The 19,774-nt window shown below is 43.3% G+C and overlaps 1 protein-coding gene across 2 annotated transcripts; it reads right to left on the reverse strand.

The window, feature by feature from the left end:
- Window positions 1–8: 8 nt before the first annotated feature.
- On the reverse strand, window positions 9–19,722 carry polg (polymerase (DNA directed), gamma). 2 transcript variants are annotated; one of them, XM_080761572.1, is made up of 23 exons: window positions 19,650–19,722; window positions 17,558–18,143; window positions 17,163–17,358; window positions 15,850–16,017; window positions 15,524–15,670; window positions 14,483–14,562; window positions 13,406–13,588; window positions 11,406–11,548; window positions 10,740–10,863; window positions 10,241–10,465; window positions 9,647–9,764; window positions 8,902–8,973; window positions 8,416–8,520; window positions 7,503–7,663; window positions 7,351–7,404; window positions 6,741–6,858; window positions 4,627–4,762; window positions 3,726–3,972; window positions 2,924–3,049; window positions 2,582–2,750; window positions 2,011–2,219; window positions 761–921; window positions 9–344 (listed from the first exon to the last, which is right to left on the reverse strand). In XM_080761572.1, the coding sequence occupies exons 2-23, from the start codon at window positions 18,139–18,141 to the stop codon at window positions 280–282; spliced, it is 3,591 nt and encodes a 1,196-aa protein (XP_080617698.1). In that variant the 5' UTR covers window positions 18,142–18,143; window positions 19,650–19,722; the 3' UTR covers window positions 9–279. The 2 variants fall into 2 exon arrangements, with proteins under 2 accessions (XP_080617698.1, XP_080617697.1); XM_080761571.1 differs by having other exon boundaries at window positions 10,740–10,866.
- Between the last annotated feature and the right edge of the window lie 52 nt (window positions 19,723–19,774).

Here is a 19,774-nt window from a genome sequence, read left to right on the forward strand (position 1 = left end):
TGTTCACTGTCAGTGAAGTGTAATGTCACTCAGTGCCGGTCCTTTGCATCCTGTCGTTTCAGAGCAGCGTTTCTGAAGAGCGGGAGCAGACGCAGGAACCAAAAACCAAGAGAAAGAGGAAATCTTGAGCTGAAGCTCGCTCTCCTCCATGGCTGCTCCAATGGGTTTTCTGAACGAAGGCAGCCGCCAAAGTGCCTCTCTTGGACGTGGAGTTTGGATCCGTTTTAGGAAATGTCCTCCTCATGAGCCTCGCGTGCGTACTGTATCGGCACACACCCGTTATCTTCCCTTTACTAGAGAGCCTTTAGTGATGTCAAGGATCTGGTATATATCCAAGGCTTCACCTGTGGAAGGATGTTCAGACATTACCCAACATCATTACACACTGTTCCATATGCATTATGTTTGTCTTCCTGTTCTAATGTTATTCTTATATTAATTATATGCATGAATGTTACATAGGTTTGTACATGAAGTTGTGATTGTGTGTAATTGTAATTGTTTCTGTTATTAAAAATGGCCTAATGTTTTGCACACATGTAAAAAGCAAACTGTAAATCTTTTGTGAGACGATTTCATCTGAAAGAGATGTTTGCCCGGGGCGGGGACTCAAATTATATTATATATATTAGTGAAAATAGCAGATCAACGTGTCGCTTCGCGCTGCGTTGTGAGCTTGTAGATGGGATTTTTTCAATACTTCTCAAACATTTGTTTTCTAATTTACGGAATTACTGAAATAATCATGCAGCCGACTCACCCTGTGGAATGCCGTATTTGCGCTCCAAACCTATAGGGTTGGAGGGCGTCAAACAGTCCATGGTCACCTCCTTCCTGAGACAACGGTCAATGTCCACAGCGCTGAAGAACGCTACTGACTGAGGCAGGTCCTTCATGTCCAGTGCATGGGCGAACATACATCTGTCAAGGACAAGATAGTTAGGGTCCTTCATGCCCAGTGCATGGGCAAACATACATCTGTCAAGGACAAGATAGTTAGGGTCCTTCATGTCCAGTGCATGGGAGAACATACATCTGTCATGGACAAGTTAGTTAGGATCCTTCGTGTCCAGTGCATGGGCAAACATATATCTGTCATGAATTTGTGACAAATCTGCTAAATAAATGCTCATTGCTTACCAATAGCTTTCTTCACAAATGTGTTCATAAAGGTGTCTCTACTATCACAACTCAATTTGTTACAACCCAAAAAAACACTGCATGAAAAACACTTTGGGCTATAAATGGCCATAGACACTTTTCCAAAATAATGTGATGACGGCTATGGCCGTTTTTAGCCCAAGGAGGAGATTGGTCACAAATTTGGCTGACTTTCCATAAAAGAGGACAGGTCACTAGTACTACCCAACTAGTTTAAATGAGTGTGTTCATAATGTCAAGGACCCCCGGTGTGATATGCTTTAGGCCACAGACCCACATTTTGATGAGTGTGATCTCTGGAACCCAATCTTACATGGTAACATCCTCAGTGTTCATTTAACTCAGTACACTCCTGAGTTACAGACCCATAAGGGTCAATTTAGTTCTATCAATCATTTAGCTGGGGACTCGCTCACTGGAACATCCTCAAGTGCCCTTGGGGGTCCCTGGACCCCAGTAGAATGTCCTCAATGGCCCCTGGGGGTCCCTGGACCCCACTAGAACGTCCTCAAGCGCCCTTGGGGGTCCCTGGCCTGGACCCCACTAGAATGTCCTCACTAGAACGTCCTCAAGGGCCCCGGCCCGGCCTGGAGTTCCCTGGATTCCACATAGAGAACCAGTGCTTCCCAAAAGAGATATTAGACATTTTCCCGGGACCCAAACTAGTAAATAGCCAATCTACAAGCTCACAACGCGTCGCTTCACGCCGTGTTGTGAGCTTGTCGATCGGCTATTTTCACTACTTCTTAATTATTATTTTACTTGAGTCGCGACCCATAGAAATTGGTCCGTGACCCACAGATGGGTCCCGACTCAGTGCTACAGGTTGCTACACAGTGCTACACTGACCGCGTCAACAGGTTGGTGATCTGGAGCGCCAGTGCTGCTCGGTAGCGGTCCTCACTGCAGACCAGGTAGCGCACCTCGTCGTGAATGCTGATGCAGAAGCGCCCGTCGATGTCGTGCTCCTCAAACAGCCACCTCATGGCCACCAGCATGAGGTGGAGGTAGTCCACCGCAGAGCTCTGCACCACCCAGTTCACCCTGCTGGTGATAAACTGACAACAAACACACACAATGAACAAACCAGCCAATAGACTCAGGGTATGCATTTGGCTGACATCATTATCATACCCGGAAGTTATGTGGGAACGCCTACTGTGTGGAAAAAACTTTCAGGCCTTGACAACCAATATATATTATTTCAGAGCGAACGTTTTTAACTAAAATCATTTGTCAGCCACAGACACATTTTTATGGGTCCATTAAATTTTTTTCCTACATTCTGTTTTGAATTATTTCAAAACATTTTAAAAACTTTCCCAAAAAGCAAGTTTTCCATGAGGTGAAGATTCTACAGTAAATAGCACAGTATAAATCCGTTGGTGTGTGTGTGCTGAGGCTGAGCCAGCGGCCTCACCTCGTCCCCCACAGCCTTGGGCTCCAGAGCTCTGCTGATTCTGCAGCCTAGGACGGGAGTGGCGGGCTGGGCAGAGTGGGCAATGCTCTCCAGTTTGTTGAACATGTGGGACTCTGTTCCTCCAGCCCACAGGCGCCTCTCCACCATGTTCCACCTCCTCCCCTTATTGCTGTGGCCACAGTTACGGCAATTGTTAAATAAAATAATTAAAAAAAATCCCCCTCTTCTAAAATAGTGAAAACAGCATTGTGGTGTAACATTTTCACCATTTGTTGTACAACAACGTATATACTGTACAGTATGTAGGGCTTAGGGTTATGTGGTTAAGCAGAGTTTTTCCACCTCTGGGCATAGGCCAGTCTGGAGATCCTACGCAGCTCCTCCAGAGAGACACTTCCATCCTCCTCCATCTCGACCTCCTCGCCCAGCTGGTTCACCAGCCACTCTCCCTCCTCTGAGAGACGGTATCTAAACAAAACAGTCAAACGACATAATACATACACCAGCTGGTTCACCAACCACTCTCCCTCCTCTGAGAGACGGTATCTAAACAAAACAGTCAAACGACATCATACATACACCAGCTGGTTCACCAACCACTCTCCCTCCTCTGAGAGACGGTATCTAAACAAAACAGTCAAACAACATCATATATACACCAGCTGGTTCACCAACCACTCTCCCTCCTCAGAGACAGTATCTAAACAAAACAGTCAAACGACATCATACATACACCAGCTTGTTCACCAGCCACTCTCCCTCCTATCGAAAAACATACATTCACATTACACACATACACGTTATGCTAGCTTGTTCACCAGTCATTCCACTTCCTCTGAGAGACAGTCATAAAACGGCATACATTCACATCATTACACACATACACATTGTCCTACTAACTACGCCAATAGGACTCAAATCTGTTCCCAACTACCAGGAGAAATGCATTGGCGCTGCCGTTTATCGGAGTGATGAGTCAATGCATTTGTTTTAATAGCATTTATCCTTTTCCCATGTTGTATGTCTGTTATGTTTTCATATGTTCAACTAACCGGTTAATCGATCGATAAGGTTATCAATTTATCGATAATTCACATCCCTATAGTCTATGTGTAGAGTAGACCAATGACGATGGATTGTGTACCTGCGTATGCCCTTGGTCAGTGCGTACATCTGCTTGGCCTTGGCGGCGGCCTCTGGCTGGCTGAGGCGGTGGTTGAACTGCATCAGCAGCCTCTCGGCGAAGGGCTGTCCGGCGCCGTAGATGCGTCCGTAGTTGAATACCTTGGCGTGCTCGCGGCTGATTCCCACGGTGTCGGCGGTGCGGCTGTGCAGGTCGGTGCCCTGGCTCTTCTTTCCCTGCAGCGTCATCCAGCCGAAGGCTGTGCAACCTTGAGACACCGCATGGAGATATACATACAGTACTGCAGTAGTGGTTCCCAAACTTTTCAGGTCGAGACTATATAAACTGGTGGCAATTAACACCCCGAACGCCTGGGGTTATTTAATCCATTAGATCATAGCTCCATGTGATTTATAGCAGCGGAGCACATTTAGCGACGGACCGGATGTGGCTGAAGCAGCTAGATGTAGCCAAAACACTATTGAGGTGATCGACAACGGGAGGTATGATTAATTCTATCGCAACTAGCGACGGGACCACGGTGGGCCGTCTAACACATCATCTTTTCTTAGAATTGGACGGAATGATCAAGAGTTATTCAAGTTTTAAGATTTTCGATCTCGTCGGCTAAAATGTTTTTCAATGACGTCCCACCGGAAAATAACATTGAGTGTTGCGCAACACTCTCCCAGCCTGTGGAGCGATGTGATTGGTTTTGATATCAATAATCTCCGTCCTTTTGATCAATCTCCGTCTTGAGCACTGGGCGTTACTAATACTAATTGATAGGGCGGAGAACTCCATCCTGTGCGCTCATGGTGTTAAATAGAAGCATGTATCGTGATACATATTGTTGAAAAAATGTTAAAAAACAGGATTTGAGATTTGTAGAAGAGGCGACAAGTATACAGGCGTCTCTCACCGTGCATGCCAGCAAAGTGGGCTTCTCCGAGCACAGCTGCAATCCACAGTTCCTGCGAGTCAACATCTGCTCCCACCAGGTGGTAGCCTGGAGGCACCTGGACCATGGCCTTGAGCTCACTGCCCACTCTGTCCCGCTGCGTGGAAACAAACAACATTTTAGCAGAGCAGTGCAGTGGCCGTGGTTTGCTAGACCCACTGAAAAAATCGGCCATTCATTTTCCCCCATACAGATTTACTAAAAATATCAATTATTGTAAGCCTAGAATCAAGCCACCCAGGATCCTGGTGAGTCATGACCTTTGATTCTATGAATAAATGAAAATGAAAAACGCTAAACAAAGGGTATTTATTAAATGTAGTGTATCATATAACTAAATATTCAATAATTTTTATTCACAAAATTAAAGGTTCCATGGTCATGATTCACCAGGATACTGGATGGCTTGATTCTAGGCTTACAATAGGTAAATCTCTATGGGAAAAATGAATTGGAGAGTTTCCAGTGGGTCCAGAAAACTCAATTTTTGAGGTTTGAGAATTTTTTTGTGTCATAAATCAGTGCTATTGAACACTGACGTTCAATAAACTAAATATATTGAACAAATGAAAAGCATTAAAAAGCGTTTTAACAAAAACCTCCTAACTCCACTTGAGCTGGATGTTTTTTCATTTTCTGAAAATTTAACATTTTGGACAGCAGGGGTATATTTGTTGTTGTCGGTGAATTATTGAACACAGAACAATGTGAACAATCCTTTAATTAGCAGAATAATTTTAGTGATGCTGCCAGTTTTATTAACCGCATAACCACAAAATATATTTAAAAAGGCCAGATCAGGTTGTGGCCTCTGGGTGGCACTATATTAGGCCAATGTGAAAAGGGTGCCATTTCTTGATGACAATAATTGGATGATTTGAGGCATTTTGTTCGAAAGATTTGTTATATAACAGGCTATAACAGGCCAATGTGAAAAGGGTGGGATATATTCCTCAGCCTAGGAAAGTGCGTGAAAGATTTCACATAAATTGCACACTGCATTCATGATTTGAGGCTGTGTGTTCAAAACGGGCCAATCCTGCAACCTTTGAAAGCCAATGTTAGCCAATTAGGATGGAATATGAAATATCGGACGGCTCCGTCTTGAGCATGTGACTATAGAGATAGTGTGTAACTGTTGTTAAGGCTGGCTCATGGGCCTTAACAAAGAGGGGAGACCAGATGGAGTTTAAAGCAGCAAAAAAGTATTATAGGTAAATAATTAATGAATAAAGTTAACCAAACAAATCATTTTTAGTCCCAACTTAAGCTGGTAGGGAACAAGCTGCCCAGTTCACAAAACATAACAAAAGCAAAGTCCCTCGGTTGCTCTGGTGTGGCTGCTCTGCAGCCTGCCTGAGGAGGAATGGAGAGACCAGACCAGAACATTAACACAGCAGGTGTTTTATAGTGTTTGGAGAGGACACTGGCCACTGGCCAGGTGTCTCCCCTTTTGCAGATTGCCAGCTCCACCCTCCAAATCCAGCACTGCAAAGGGATTGGGGTAAGCACACTTGACACAGAACAGCATACACATTCCTTAAAGGTACAGGGGCCGTCACACTGTGTAATTAGATTTTTGGACAGAATCTGGAGAAGTAATATCCAAAAGGCAGATGTGAAAAAATGCAGGTTGAAGGTTTGTCCTTGGCCTCTAGGGAGTGTGCATGCAACGTTTCACACAGATCGGTGCAGTTATAGGTGAAAAGCTGCCTCATGGTGGGCGCTATAACAGGCCGTTCTGGAAGATTTGGGGCAGAGGTTCATCGTTGGCATCCAGGGAGTGTGTGTGTGTGTTTAAAGTTTGGCATCGACTGGGTTTTAACGGTGCAGGAGATTAGCTGGTAACAGATGGACGGACGGACGGAGTGCAAAACATACTCGCCCCATGCCTTCGGCTGGTAGAGACAATTATTTCGATGTAATGATATAGCCAAAATGTACTTTCCTTCACTTTGTTTATGTGGCAGGGACAATGCACATGACATGAATGAACATTCTGTGTGTGTGTGTGTGTGTGTGTGTGTGTGTGTGTGTGTGTGTGTGTGTGTGTTTGCGTTGCTCTGGCCTCCTACCCGTGCGTTACTGGCAGTCAGCCATGTTGGCTCCACAGCTCTACGGGTCACCGTTCCCGCAGTGATCACCTGGGGTAATATGGCGCCATACTGACCCTCCTCATCATACTCTTCGTGCCTATTAAGACAGGAATGTTAAGTGTAAACGGTTGTAAAATGATACCCTAGTAGTAGATATTTATCTCTCCAATAAGAGAAGTATCACAATTATTTTTAAACAGTTCTTTCTTGTTCCGAAAAAATAGCCATGTTTCCAGAGCGGGTGCAGCTGACCCGGGTTCGAGTCTGACCCCCTGCTGCATCTGCCATTTCCTTTCTCTCTACCACTATGACTTTCCTACATTTAAAACTCTTTGAGTGCCAGGTATTATTAATAATTAAATTCATCCGCCAGTGCCAGTGTTTTCAGTGCGTTTACCTTTTTGTGGACACCTGCGATGTGTCAAAAATGTAAACAAAAGCACATGTGGGAGGTGGAGGGCTCTCCTTTCACAGATAAAAGAAATGTATCAACTGCGACCATTGGTTCAGGAGTTAGGGCCCCCCCCAAAGCAGCAGGTGCAGGTGTGTATGTATTCAGAGAAATTATGAGCTGATTTTATGTCCAGACCTGCTGACACTGCGAGGAAGCTCTCCCTTTCTCAGCCACACCACCTTCTGAGAGCTGACAGAAAACAAACAGACAAGAATTAATTTAGTTCAACCAGGAATATAACACAACTATGATGATAATCCGTAACGTTGTTAAAATGTGGTGGCTACCTGATGCGTTTATGGGCGTTCCTCCAGAAGGAGATCATTTTGTTGATCTCCAGTGCGCGTGTGGAGTTGGTTTCGCCCCTCCCTGCTCTCATCGTGCCGTCCTCCATCTTCCCCAGGAAGTCTTTGGAGAAAGGACTGCCCACGTTGTTGTCATTACCGTCCTGCAACGGTGGAAAAAGTAATCAAATGTAAAAGTATCAATACTGCAATGAAGAAATACTCTGTTACAAGTAAACGTCCGGAATTCACAATGTACTTGAGTGTACAAAAGCATTGGCATCAAAATGTGCTTAAATAAAGTACCAAATAAAAGTGAAAGTACTCATTGTGCAGAATGTCCCGTTTCAACTTTTCAAATGTATACAAATCTTTTGAAAATAGCAGATCGACAAGCTCACAATGTGTCGCGATGCAACGCATTGTGAGTTTGTTTCAAATGCCTGAAATGTATATAGGGCTGAAGGGGTTAATGTGTGTTTTGTAATAATAATCAATCATCTGCAAAGTAACTACCGGTAGTAACTAAAGTTTGTAGAGTACAAGTAAACAAGCCCCCACTTCCGTTTTGTCATTTGCAGTCACGTAAATATGTGAATCCAATTACCGGTAGTCGAACTGTCGAAGCCTATCTAAGGTTGCTGCTTAGCAGAAATGGAAATTCTGAAATATATTCAAAAGATATTTTAAAATGCCTTTTTGTGAACGACGACAACTTCCTTTTTGCACCTTTGACTCTGAGACATTCGAGGATTGTGGATTAGTCTGACCTCAAGGTGAGCGAGGCCATATTTACACTGCAAAATGATGAGCGAACTGAATGAACATATCTTCATTGTCAATGGCGTTTTTAAAACAAACGTTGACCTAAACACAAACATTAAACCTGTATATAGCCCCTCAAAAATACACGCACCTTATGAGGAAGTTTGAAAAACCAGCAGCCAGGAATATCAACGTCATTGTGAGGGCCGTTTCCATGGTGATACGAGCACTTCTCCTCCTCCAGATCTTGGGACTTCTGCTGATGAAGAATACAAAATAATAATAATATAAACCAGCTCCGCTGTGCTTCACGCAGCAGCTGGTAAAAATGGAAAAACAACACAGTAAGCCTACATCAACTACACAGAAATAGTCATCGAGAATCAATCAAGAATCAAGCTAAGAACCTAACATATGTATAACAGTAGAATATCTGTACAGTGAAGCTATAATTATACACTTGTATAATGCTATGTCTACATAAAATGCTATCTAAATTACATAAGTTTAGCCTTTGCATACGCCTGTAAGGTCGCTGAGGCTAGTCGACAACCTTACAGTCAAGGCTAATACGCACCCCTCCTTTAAGTAATAATATTATTAGCTATGTAAAAGTCTAAAGATAAGTCTTTCTCACCGCTTTTTTTGTTTTCATTACTCTAGATCCGTCCTCCTCCACCATGCTCTCCAGGCGGCCCAACTCCTCCGCCTAAAGATACATTTATGAAATTATAATGCTTTTTCTCACATGCATTCACAACATGAATGTTTCACTTCCCAGTGCAGGTCAATGAATGCTTAGTCTTAGTGGCTTTAGAGGTTTTACATGTCCACATGCTGTAATAAAATATTCAATCAATGAATCAAACAGTGGGCCTCCGCTGGCCTAGCGGTCCAGGCGCATGCCACATATAGGCTCTGGCCTCACAGTGCGACGCATGTATGTACAGTATGTGCATAACGACCTTTGCTGCATGTCTCTCCCAGTCTCTCTCTCCTACATGTCTCCCCATCTCTCTAAATACATGAACAAACTGATTAAGAAACCCCCTCCCCTCGCACTATTATGCCCAAATTCCACCTTTCTAAACTAAATTTGTTGTGTGTGTGTATATATATATATATATGGAACATAGCCTCGAATTGTACCTTTTTAAACTAAAATGTTGTTGTATATATGGAACATAACCTACTGTTTAGCTGTTTACAAAATGTTTGCCTAACTTTGCTACTACAGAGAAAACATGCACACGTAATTCTTTCTTGCACTCTTTATTCTACCCTTTTGTTTGCTGTTCTTGCTGTGTTTGTTGTTTGAATATTATGTTATCTGTGCTGCTGCAACAAAAACAAGTTTTACCAATCAATGAATCAAACTGTACCTTCTGCCACACGGCGCTGTCCTTCAGATTGAGCTCCTCTGTGTGGTCGCTGTCCAGGACCACAGGCTTCTCTTTGCCTCTCTCATCACAGTACTCTCTGTACAGGCTCTCAATTGCTCTGTGGGACACGGTGGCGTTTCATGTTTACATAGTCATAGAGCATCATCAGCATACACGGTTCATTTATTTTAGTTTTCTGTTAAAAGGTTAAAGCTCTATCTATATTTTGCCGGGTAGGGCGAAAAATGTGTGCTAATTAGTAAGCCCAGTTACGGCCGGGCCTTCATTTTCGGGCCTGTTGTGAACTCTAGTTTTTGCCGGCTGCCGAGTGCGGCTGCACTAATAACTTTGGGGCGGGCCTGTCTAGAGTTTGAATGGACAGGTATCAGTCAAAAGGGAGACATCGAAGAGGAAGGACAGGTGGGGGGAAGGATCAACATCTGTAATATCAGAACAGGTCAGCTCTATATATGAAGATCTAAGGGTCAGCTGTAGAGTTTTTGGCCGGCTCCATATATGATCTAGATCCAGATCTAGGTGATGATCCAGTCTTCTCCATGTATAGCTATCCAGGCTCAGTGTCGTGAGCTGTACCTGTGCGGACATACAGGCCCTGGGTTGTGGCTCGGGGGGTCCAGGTTGTCCCTTCGTCCCGGTACCAGGTAGCCCCAGCCGTGCCTCTCTGAGTAATGCAGGGGGAAGCCGTCCCATGTGAGACCCATCAGCTTAGGGGTCAGTCTCATCTGCAGACTGATCAAGCTGGCTCCAGGTGACCAGCTGTCGTCCACAGACATCCTCTCACACAGCTTACGATACCACCTAATGGCAGAGCCATGTAAAAGGAGGGGGGTGAGGGGCGGAGTTGGACAGAAAGTGCATATGAGATACAGTTGGGGGTGATGCTGAACGAAATGAAACATTTTGATCAAACTTGCAACATCAAAGATCACATCCGTGTGAAGTGAGGGGCTCTTATCATCGTACATGATCATGCATCATCTCATTCCGGCCGATTGAATTACAAAATACATTAAGGCTTTATATGAATTAAAAGTGTTTTAGGGCCCCGGCCTACAGTTGGCTCATACATTACCCTGGATGAGCAGGCAGGTGTTGCCTTCTCTTGGGCAGATGTTTCACAGTGTCCTTCAGCCTCTCCAGAGCTGCTCTGTGAGGACAGGGACCTGCCATCTCCTCTTCAGAAGGTGGACCTGGGTCTTCTTAGTACGGCACAGGAAACACATAAATACCTGCTTTCTTATGGATATGTCTGTCATTTACATAGAGAAACTATGACAAAAAATGTTTGTCGACTACCTTTTTAATTTTTAACTGACGAAATCGAAATAAAAACCAGGCTATGATGACTAAAACTAATACTAAATACTGTATATTGACAATGTCGTCAACAGATAAAAACTAGACCATTCTTTTAGGGAGAGACTAGCGGAGAACAGATCCAATAGAACTAAATCATTTTATGTTCGGTTGTGCTCGGGTGTTGTGCTGCGACACGTGACGTGAACTTGTAGATTGTCTATTTTCAGCATGCAACCAAGTGTAAAATCAGGCATTATGACACCAAAATACATTTTTGTCGACAAAATCAACTGTAGATTTATCTAAATAAAATCTTATCTTTATTTTAGATGAATAAAACTAGACTAAAACTAAAACATTTCAGATGATTAAAAACTGTAATCATTTAAATTCTGAATAAAACGAAATAAAACTTTATTAGGGAGTTCTGAACTCGTACCTTCCTCGTATTCTGGAAGAGGCGTGCAGGCTGGCGACTCGGCCTCTTTTTGGGCGCGTTGCTTCTTGGTGAGTGTCAGTTTCTTCTGCTTGAAGTCCTGCACGTCCCATTCAAGGTCCCAAAGCCAGGGGTCTTCTTTGTACCTTACATCAATACAATGAATCTTGTTAACTTAAAATATTTACTATACCTTTACCTCGGCACACACATCGTTGCTGTCAGGCAGAAACCTCCAAAACCATTACATTTCATGAAATTGATTTAAGCTCTTTAATGCCGTACATTTCATTAGTTGAATATTTATAAAAGCCACAGACAGACTTAACCACATTGAACCTATTTTGGGGCATGTCATTATAGCCAGGAAAACATTTAAACAATCTTCTAAAATAGTGAAAATAGACCCACAAATCATACGTAGCTTGCAGAGTTAGTTCAGTCAGATATGCGGCTTCATGCTATGCTCAAGGGTGCATAAATATACTCGAGGAGTTAATACGCTGCATTACTGTGATTGTGTTCAGTGTTTGCAAGACCCACACGTCATACACTGATGTGGCAGTCAGCTGACCAATTAAGGCGAGACACTACAGGTGAAATCATGATTTTTCTTCTTTTTTTGCTATTTTGCTTCCTAAACATGTTTTCTTTCAAACTAAAGCAAAATACACATTAAAAATACAGATTTAGATGTTTATTTTTATAGTATATTTTAGCCAATGACAGCTCGTTTTTCTGGGTGAAAATCCACCATCTCTATTTTCATGATTGGTTGTTGGTACAAAGGAAGTGACCATATTTAGATCAGACCACAGTCAGCTCGAGGTCCAGACCTTTCCAATGATAAATGCCATTATATGTTGTTGCCAAGGTTTGGATGAGATATTTTGTCTCCAAATAGTGGCTTCAAATAAAACGTTTTGGAATTTTACAATACAAATCTTTAAAGGCCGTTTTCTCAAAATAAGTTTTCCTCATACCTGGGACAAAGAATCTCCACTTCAGTTGAACTCACATACACCAAACGTTCCAGTCTCATTCATAACTATATTCCGCAGACATTTACACATGGATTTGTTGATATATCATTCACAGCCTGATTCACATTTTATACCTAAAAACATGCCGAAAATGGTTTTTTTTATGCCTGTTGAGTTGACAATATTTTCTGATTTGTGGAGTGATAATTAGAGATATCAAAAATCCCATGTGTAATTTTCTTTGTCTCTAATGTGTCAACAAAATGGCTTTATCCGATCTTCAGATTTATCACCTAGACTCCATGCGTGCATTACATTCACCCAATCACATGCACATTCATACACCGATGGCAGTGGATGGCATTAACCTGCACATCAAGAGCAATTAGGGGTTCATTGTCTTGCTCAAGGACACTTCGACAGTAACTCTGGGGGAGCCCGGGTTCGAACTGGCAACCTTACCATCATCCAGCCACTCTACCCCTAAGCCACTGCCGCCTTCCTGCTATTCGTGTTATTGTACATCTATCCCTCTACTCTTAATGTTTAATGATGGTGTTTAATTGTGCCGAGCAGGGAGAAAAATGTAGCAGAGCCGAACGTCAAGATAAAATATAATATAGAACTTCTGTTGTTGTTGTGTCTGACAAGACAATGTATAATACAGCACATTAATTTAATTTATTGAAAACAAAAAACAAAACATAAAAGGTTTATGCCCGACAGTGACGATATAACTAAGTAAATACCTTTACTTCAGTAACAGCTAGAAACCCTCCGACTGCTTTCTGCCAGTTACCTCCAGGAAGCAGCAGTGATAAAAGTTTGATAATAGTTTGAACAAAACTATAATATAGTTGAAACAAAAATAACAGATCTATAAGCTCTCAACACGGCACAATGTGACACGTTGTGAGCTTGTAGATCTGCAATTTCTTGTTATATTTTTGTTTATTGGGGCTGGTACGGGCTCTAGATATATGGTGACACTGCAGTGACAACGTAGCAGCCATTTGTCACCTGTTGTCCTGCAGCATTTGGCAGGCGTCGTCAGCCAGGATCATCAGAGACTTCTTCATCTCTCTCTGGAGCTCTTCATACGTGTCCTGAGAGTCCTCCAGGTACCGCCCCCAGCTCTGATTGACAGGCAGGTAGCTGACGCCCATCTCCAGCATTCCCGCCAAAGTCACCGGATGAGGACACCTGATAGGAGGGAGGGAGGGAGGGATGCATGCTCATCATTGCTCAGCAATAGCAGCAATAGAGTACCGAAGTCCAGACGTCACTCGCTCATCGCCCTGGTGCGCCAAGAATTGTGGTCCAAAAATAAACAAATTGTGAGCGATATAGTCAGGGAGCTAGTCATGTACTGTATCGTTTACGATAGTCAGTCACTAATATTTGATACAGTCTGTTTCTGGCGAAGATCCATCCAAAAATGCACCAAGTTTCTGTAAGTGTGTGTGTCTGTACGTCTGTAATCCACGAAAAATCTAAAAACATTAGTGTTTTCTCGCCGTCAGTTGATGCTTCATATCTATACGAGTCAAACCACCGTGCTAATTTGTTTATTTTTGGAACACAGTTCTTTCCGTGTATTTAGACACCAGCAGCCTCACATTGGAGCAGTATTACTGACTATTTTAAATATAATATTTTGTTCTACAAACAAACTAGACATATGTTCTAGCTAATGTTCTGGACACTATATTGTGTAGATACCCCTAGACATTCTATGTAGAAATACTACTCTAGGGGCTGTATTTTGCGTGTCTTAAGTACCAACTTGAGTAAACTAAAGACCTGGAGGCGTGATCAATGCCATTTGGCTATTCTGAGTGTCCAAAGAGCATTGATCACGCCTCCAGGTCTTTAGTTTACTCAAGTTAGGTAATAAGACCTGGTACTTAAGACACGCAAAATACAGCCCCAGATGTCTGTGTTCAAACATTCTATATTTATATAAAATCTTCCCGTAAATCTTCAGTGGTCATTTATCCATTTGTAAATCTGAGTTGGTTACATTTGTACCCTTTCAAAGTGAAAATTAACACTGAGGGATTGTATGTGCATTGATTAAGTCAGGGGTCCACTGACCTCTCCATGAAGAGAGGCAGCTGTTCTGAAAAGACTTGGTGAGTGGCCTGAACATCCATGGCGCAATACTGCATAAGCTCCTGTGGAGGGCAGAAAAGATGTGATTAATGGGAGGACTAGGGTATTCAACTGGGGGCCCGCCAGTTGAACAAAAGAAAATGGCTAATGAAAGTTACAGGTAGGCTGTGGTGTGTGCGATATGAAGTGTGAGATTACTATAACCGTAATCCTGTTAAGTAACAGATTACCATGACAGTAATCCTTAATCATATTCCATCATATTCAAGAGTTGTGGAGATAAATGAGACTCCAGTCACTTTAGATTAGAGCACTGCAGAGGGCAGGTGTGTGTGTGTGTGTGTGTGTTTCCAGCTGTTGCTCGTTAATGTCAAGGCAATTATGTTCATGAACTGTCAAAAAGGTCTATCTATTCTAAGGTAGCATATACCTGTATATTATTATGCTCATTACTGTGCACAAATGTATTATTATACTGTATACATAAGTCTTCGTGTTTGAGCACAAAATGCATCTTGAGAACCCACAAATGTTACACATGCACGGAAAGTGCAGCCCTCCACACACAATCATTCTACAGTTGTGGCCCCCGGCCTAATCTAGTTGAATACCCCTGCTGTAGATAATGGGCTTTATTATACACACAAAATAACTCTTCCTACTTCTGGGCCACATTCCTACTTTGGTGTCTGTTCCATTTAGTGTACAGTGGTTTTTCATTTCAAGGGCCCCCATAACTCTGAGAGTGTACAAATGGAACCAAATTAACCCGTAACCGTAAGGGTCCATTTGGAACCCACTGGTGTAACAAAGTGTTTCCAGTGAGCCAACATGCACCCTGACTCTGTTTGACCAGAATGGAACAGAGCCTTCATTAGTATCATCGGTAACACCTGTGAAGGAAGTAGGGAATTGGCCCAAGTTCATTCCAAAATTGCGTATGTGCATAGAGCCCAAGTGAAAGTTGTCAGGGCATTGCCAGTTGGATGCTGACAGAGAGAAGTTTGATCAAAAACCTCTCACCTGGAAATTGTTCCTGACATCCGCCATGCTTCCCTTCACAAAGATCTCTCTGGCCTCCTTCTTCAGTGGCTCCCCGCCCACATACAGCGCATGGACATCTGCAAGGTTGTTGATGCTACTAATATCCACCCAATCCCAGGAGCTAATCTATATATAGTATATACACATATATAGAGGCGCGCACGTACACACGTACACACACGTACACACACACACACACACACACACACACACACCCCTTTGTTCAACATCTTAACATTTCCAGCCATAAACAGGATAACGAAAACGTTATTAGTGATTTTACTGAGAAGAAAAATGACACAAACCGCTGGCCCCTCCCTCCTCTGTCCAACTTTATTCATGTGCTGCTTGACTTCCTGGAGGCCCCTCCTCTTGCCCAGCCTGTTGGCCATCCACAGCGTGCGCTGGAAGCCGGTCAGGCCGGAGATGGCCATGTGAAGACTCATGGTGTCTAGGAAACGTGCCTTAGAACCCTGCAGGCAACACACAAATAAATTGAATAGCCATTGACTTTCAGATCCTACTCGCGATTCAGACCCTTTTCTCCCACGCGGGGGAGACCAGATTTCGACCACTCTTTCACATGGAGAACAAAGGAGGGAGAGCACCTCCAACCACTGCAGATGTAGTTATATTGTTGGAGTGTTTTTACACAGTACATACGTAGTTGCCCTACATAAGTAGGGAACAGTAGGGAACCCTTCCAATTCCCAACATACTCTACAGATGGTCTAAAATAATACATTGATGCATTCCAAGCTGGGCTTGTGAATCATGAAGCTACTACGTAAACAAAAGAAGTTTGCAAGGGAAGAAAAGGTACAGCACAATGAGTGGCAGACAAAAGTATGTTTCAACTAGGGATGGGATGATAATCGTTATCGTTTATCGTGATCAAAATAATAATAATCACATAGTGGAGAGTTTAATTTATTGTGAAATTGTCCTATACCTCATACACAGAATTAGCTTTTGTTGAGCTGCATATTCAGTACACTTAAACCAGGGGTGCTTTTTTTACTTTGACTTTGAATAGTGTAAAAATGTACCTGAAGGGCCTTTTGAATAGATATAAGACAAACACACTCAGAATGAGATATAGAGGGGGAAATTGCAATTGGTACTGTTTTGGTTTGTATAACTTATGTAATGTTTGTGCGCATGCAACACTCTTGAAAACAAAGTATTTCATTGTGGGTTTGAGCTTTTTTAATAAGTTTTTAGGGCCATGTCATGTGATCTACCTGAACAGCCTTTGTGATCTACAGTAGCAGAAATAGCAGACCTTTTTAACTCAAATCTTTGCTCCTGGAGTCCTGGGAGTCCCTGGAACTACATATTTTCAGATGGGGTCGGTGGCCAATTACATAATATTTTTGGGGGTCATTGACATGAAAGTGTTTGAGAACCACTGCCATAGAAACATTAGGTTTTTCAGAAAACTGTCAGGATTTAGAAGACATTTGTAGAATCGTCCTCAGGTCTAAATGGAAACATATTTTGGTTATCACGATAATATTGTTAATCACAATTACTTTTGCCACAATAAAAATAGAAATGTAATTTTCATATCGTGCCCCATCCCTAGCTTCTACATTGACACTGTGTGAACCTTCACCTTTAGCATGTACTGCTCCTTAATGTAGGAGCGGTCAAAACTGACGTTGTGACCCACTATCAGCCTCTCCTTCCACTGACCGCCTGGTGGGCGGACAGAGTTCACAGCCGTCTCCAGGGGAATGAGGTCAGCCACAAACAGCTGACTGGACCACGAGTACCTCTCCTCAATGAGACGTTTACTGCACCACGAGTACCTAGAGCGTGCCAGATAAACACAGTTGTTTCTTTTCATACAACACATGCATCCATGCTATGCATCGCACTTAGTGTATGAGTATGCGCGTGACATCATCATTATACCCGGACTGAGTGGCAAAAAACTACTTTCTGGCCTTGACAGCCCATACATCCAAACAGAAAAGTCATTTAATTCTGTATAACCAACTCACTCACCAAGCAGTAGGAGACAAAGCGACAGCCAGGGTGGGACACTGTCCCTCCGTCATGCACACTTCCACATCAAATATCACGGCCGTCTCTTCTGGGAAATCCACGCGGTGCCTCTCTCCGTCCGGCCCGTAGCACGTCCAGCCCACCTCCTGCGCCCACTGCTCGGGCATCGGCGGCGGTGGCGTCTCTAGCAGTTGGCTGGCGGCCTCCAGGTAGGGGAGGCTCTGCTTCTGGGCCAGGACGCGGAAGTGGCCGTCGATGTCTTCGCCGTACATGTGGGGCAGTTTAAGCTCCACGTCTGGCAGAAGCGAGGGCTCCTTCCCCCACAGACGGTGCTCCTGCAGGTGTCTGACACTTCTCTCCACCCCTTCCTCGCCATACTCGGGCTCCAGTCCCCGAAATATCTGCTCCTGGAGGTTCCTCGACAGCATCTGGATGTTAAGGGGGTTCAGGCGGGTCTCCTTTGGCGAGCCGTGGTGGCCCTGCCGGGGAGAGTCGGCCTGGGTGGAGTAGAGGGAGGAGGGGAGCCACGTCCATGGTCTGGAAGCAACAGTTCTCCTCAGAGGACAACGTGCCACATGCAGCATCACTGGAACAGGGCCGCAACAGTTCATCATTTTCATGCACGAGATATATACAGTATATATATATACCGTATATATATATATATATATATATATATATATATAAAAAACAGAACAGCATTCACAAAAAAAACAACAGAAGATTGATTAGTCAGCTAAATCATAGCCACAATTTGTGGTGAATCAATACCCTCCATTGGTAAATGGTGCATTTATATAGCGCCTTTATCCAAGGCACTTTACATAGATTGTGCATTATATTCACCCATTCACACACACATTCATACACTGATGGCGGTGGAAACCATGCAAGGCATCAACCAGCACATCAGGAGCAATTAGGGGTTCAGTGTCTTGCTCAAGGACACTTCGACACTAACTCTGGGGGAGTCCGGGTTTGAACTGGCAACCTTGCGGTTACCATTCAGCCACTCTACCCCAGAGCCACCTCCTGCATTATGTGCATGTTCGAAACAGGTGGTACCGTTCAGTGACTTCGACGAGTGCTTCCAAACTCTAGATTTATTATTAAGAAATCAGACCCTTCTGAAGTGAGTGGTGCTGTACTGTACTGTACTGTACTGTACTGTACTGTACAAGCCCTCCTCCCTGGCCTGTGTGTGTCTGTGTGTTGTTCTGTTCACTTGGTGGTGAACAGACGCTATAATGCTATTTCGTTCTTGGACAGACAGACCCAGGGACACACACATAGCTGTCTATAGGAGTGGTTGTGGTTGCACCACTATAAAAAATCTAGAGTTGCAAATAGCGGCTAGCTAAATCAGTGATTCTATAAGTGACTGGGGTCCTTGAGGGGCTACCAGAGGGTCCCCGGCTAAATGATGCTAGTTAGAAAAGTATTTTAAATCATGACTTAATTAAAAACTTCTGCCTCTGAATCCCCCTCATGATCCTGCACTTTTATATGTTATATTATTTTGCTTTAATTGCCTGTCGTTTTATTATTGACTGTCTTATAGTTCTTTGATTGATTCAAAGTATGTATCAACAGTTTGCAGAATTACAGTACATTTCAAGCACAACTCAATACAAAAACTGTTAACTGTGAGTGGACGACACCATAAAAGCATTACACTTGTTTACAATAGGGCCCACCGTTTTCAATTCATCTGACATGTGAAGCACTTCTGGTACAAATTACAATGAGAGTTGTTTTTAAATGTGCTATATAAATAAATGATTTGATTTGATTTAGTAGAAGCCAGATGTACCCTCCAGGCCCATGGTCTGCACGCTGCAACTCAGTCAAGAGAGTGTACAAATGAGTGAATGGTTCACATGACGCTCGTAGCCTACATCATTAGCCCTGAAACATAATTCACGAGCCATGTTATGATATTCATGAAAGTCATGTTCCAACTTGGGCTAACAGAAGAGGTAAAGAAGGATCAGGAAAGCGGCTAGACCTGGTAATGTTTTACAACCAGTCGCTCTGGTTCAGAATGATGAAATTAACGACAGGCGAGATGAAAAATAAATGCACAGCTTACCTGCATTTCTCTTTTAAGTGATGTTTACATGTCATTCAGTGAGCCATCTCTAAGCAGCATGCTTCCATCTGCCTCACAGCCAACGTAACTAGCTCTACGGCAATGAGCAGCTGTCAGCGACCCCA

This window comes from Protomyctophum bolini (assembly GCF_963924005.1).
Source record: "Protomyctophum bolini genome assembly, chromosome: 4".
NCBI classification, from domain to species: domain Eukaryota; kingdom Metazoa; phylum Chordata; class Actinopteri; order Myctophiformes; family Myctophidae; genus Protomyctophum; species Protomyctophum bolini.

Coding starts and splice junctions, on each gene's coding strand:
- polg (XM_080761571.1), bottom strand. CDS start 18,141: ATGCTGCATGTGGCACGTTGTCCTCTGAGGAGAACTGTTGCTTCCAGA. Junction 15,671..15,849: donor AGAGGAGGGAGGGGCCAGCG/GTTTGTGTCATT, acceptor TACTATATATAG/ATTAGCTCCTGGGATTGGGT. Junction 13,589..14,482: donor CTGCCTCTCTTCATGGAGAG/GTCAGTGGACCC, acceptor CCCTCCTATCAG/GTGTCCTCATCCGGTGACTT.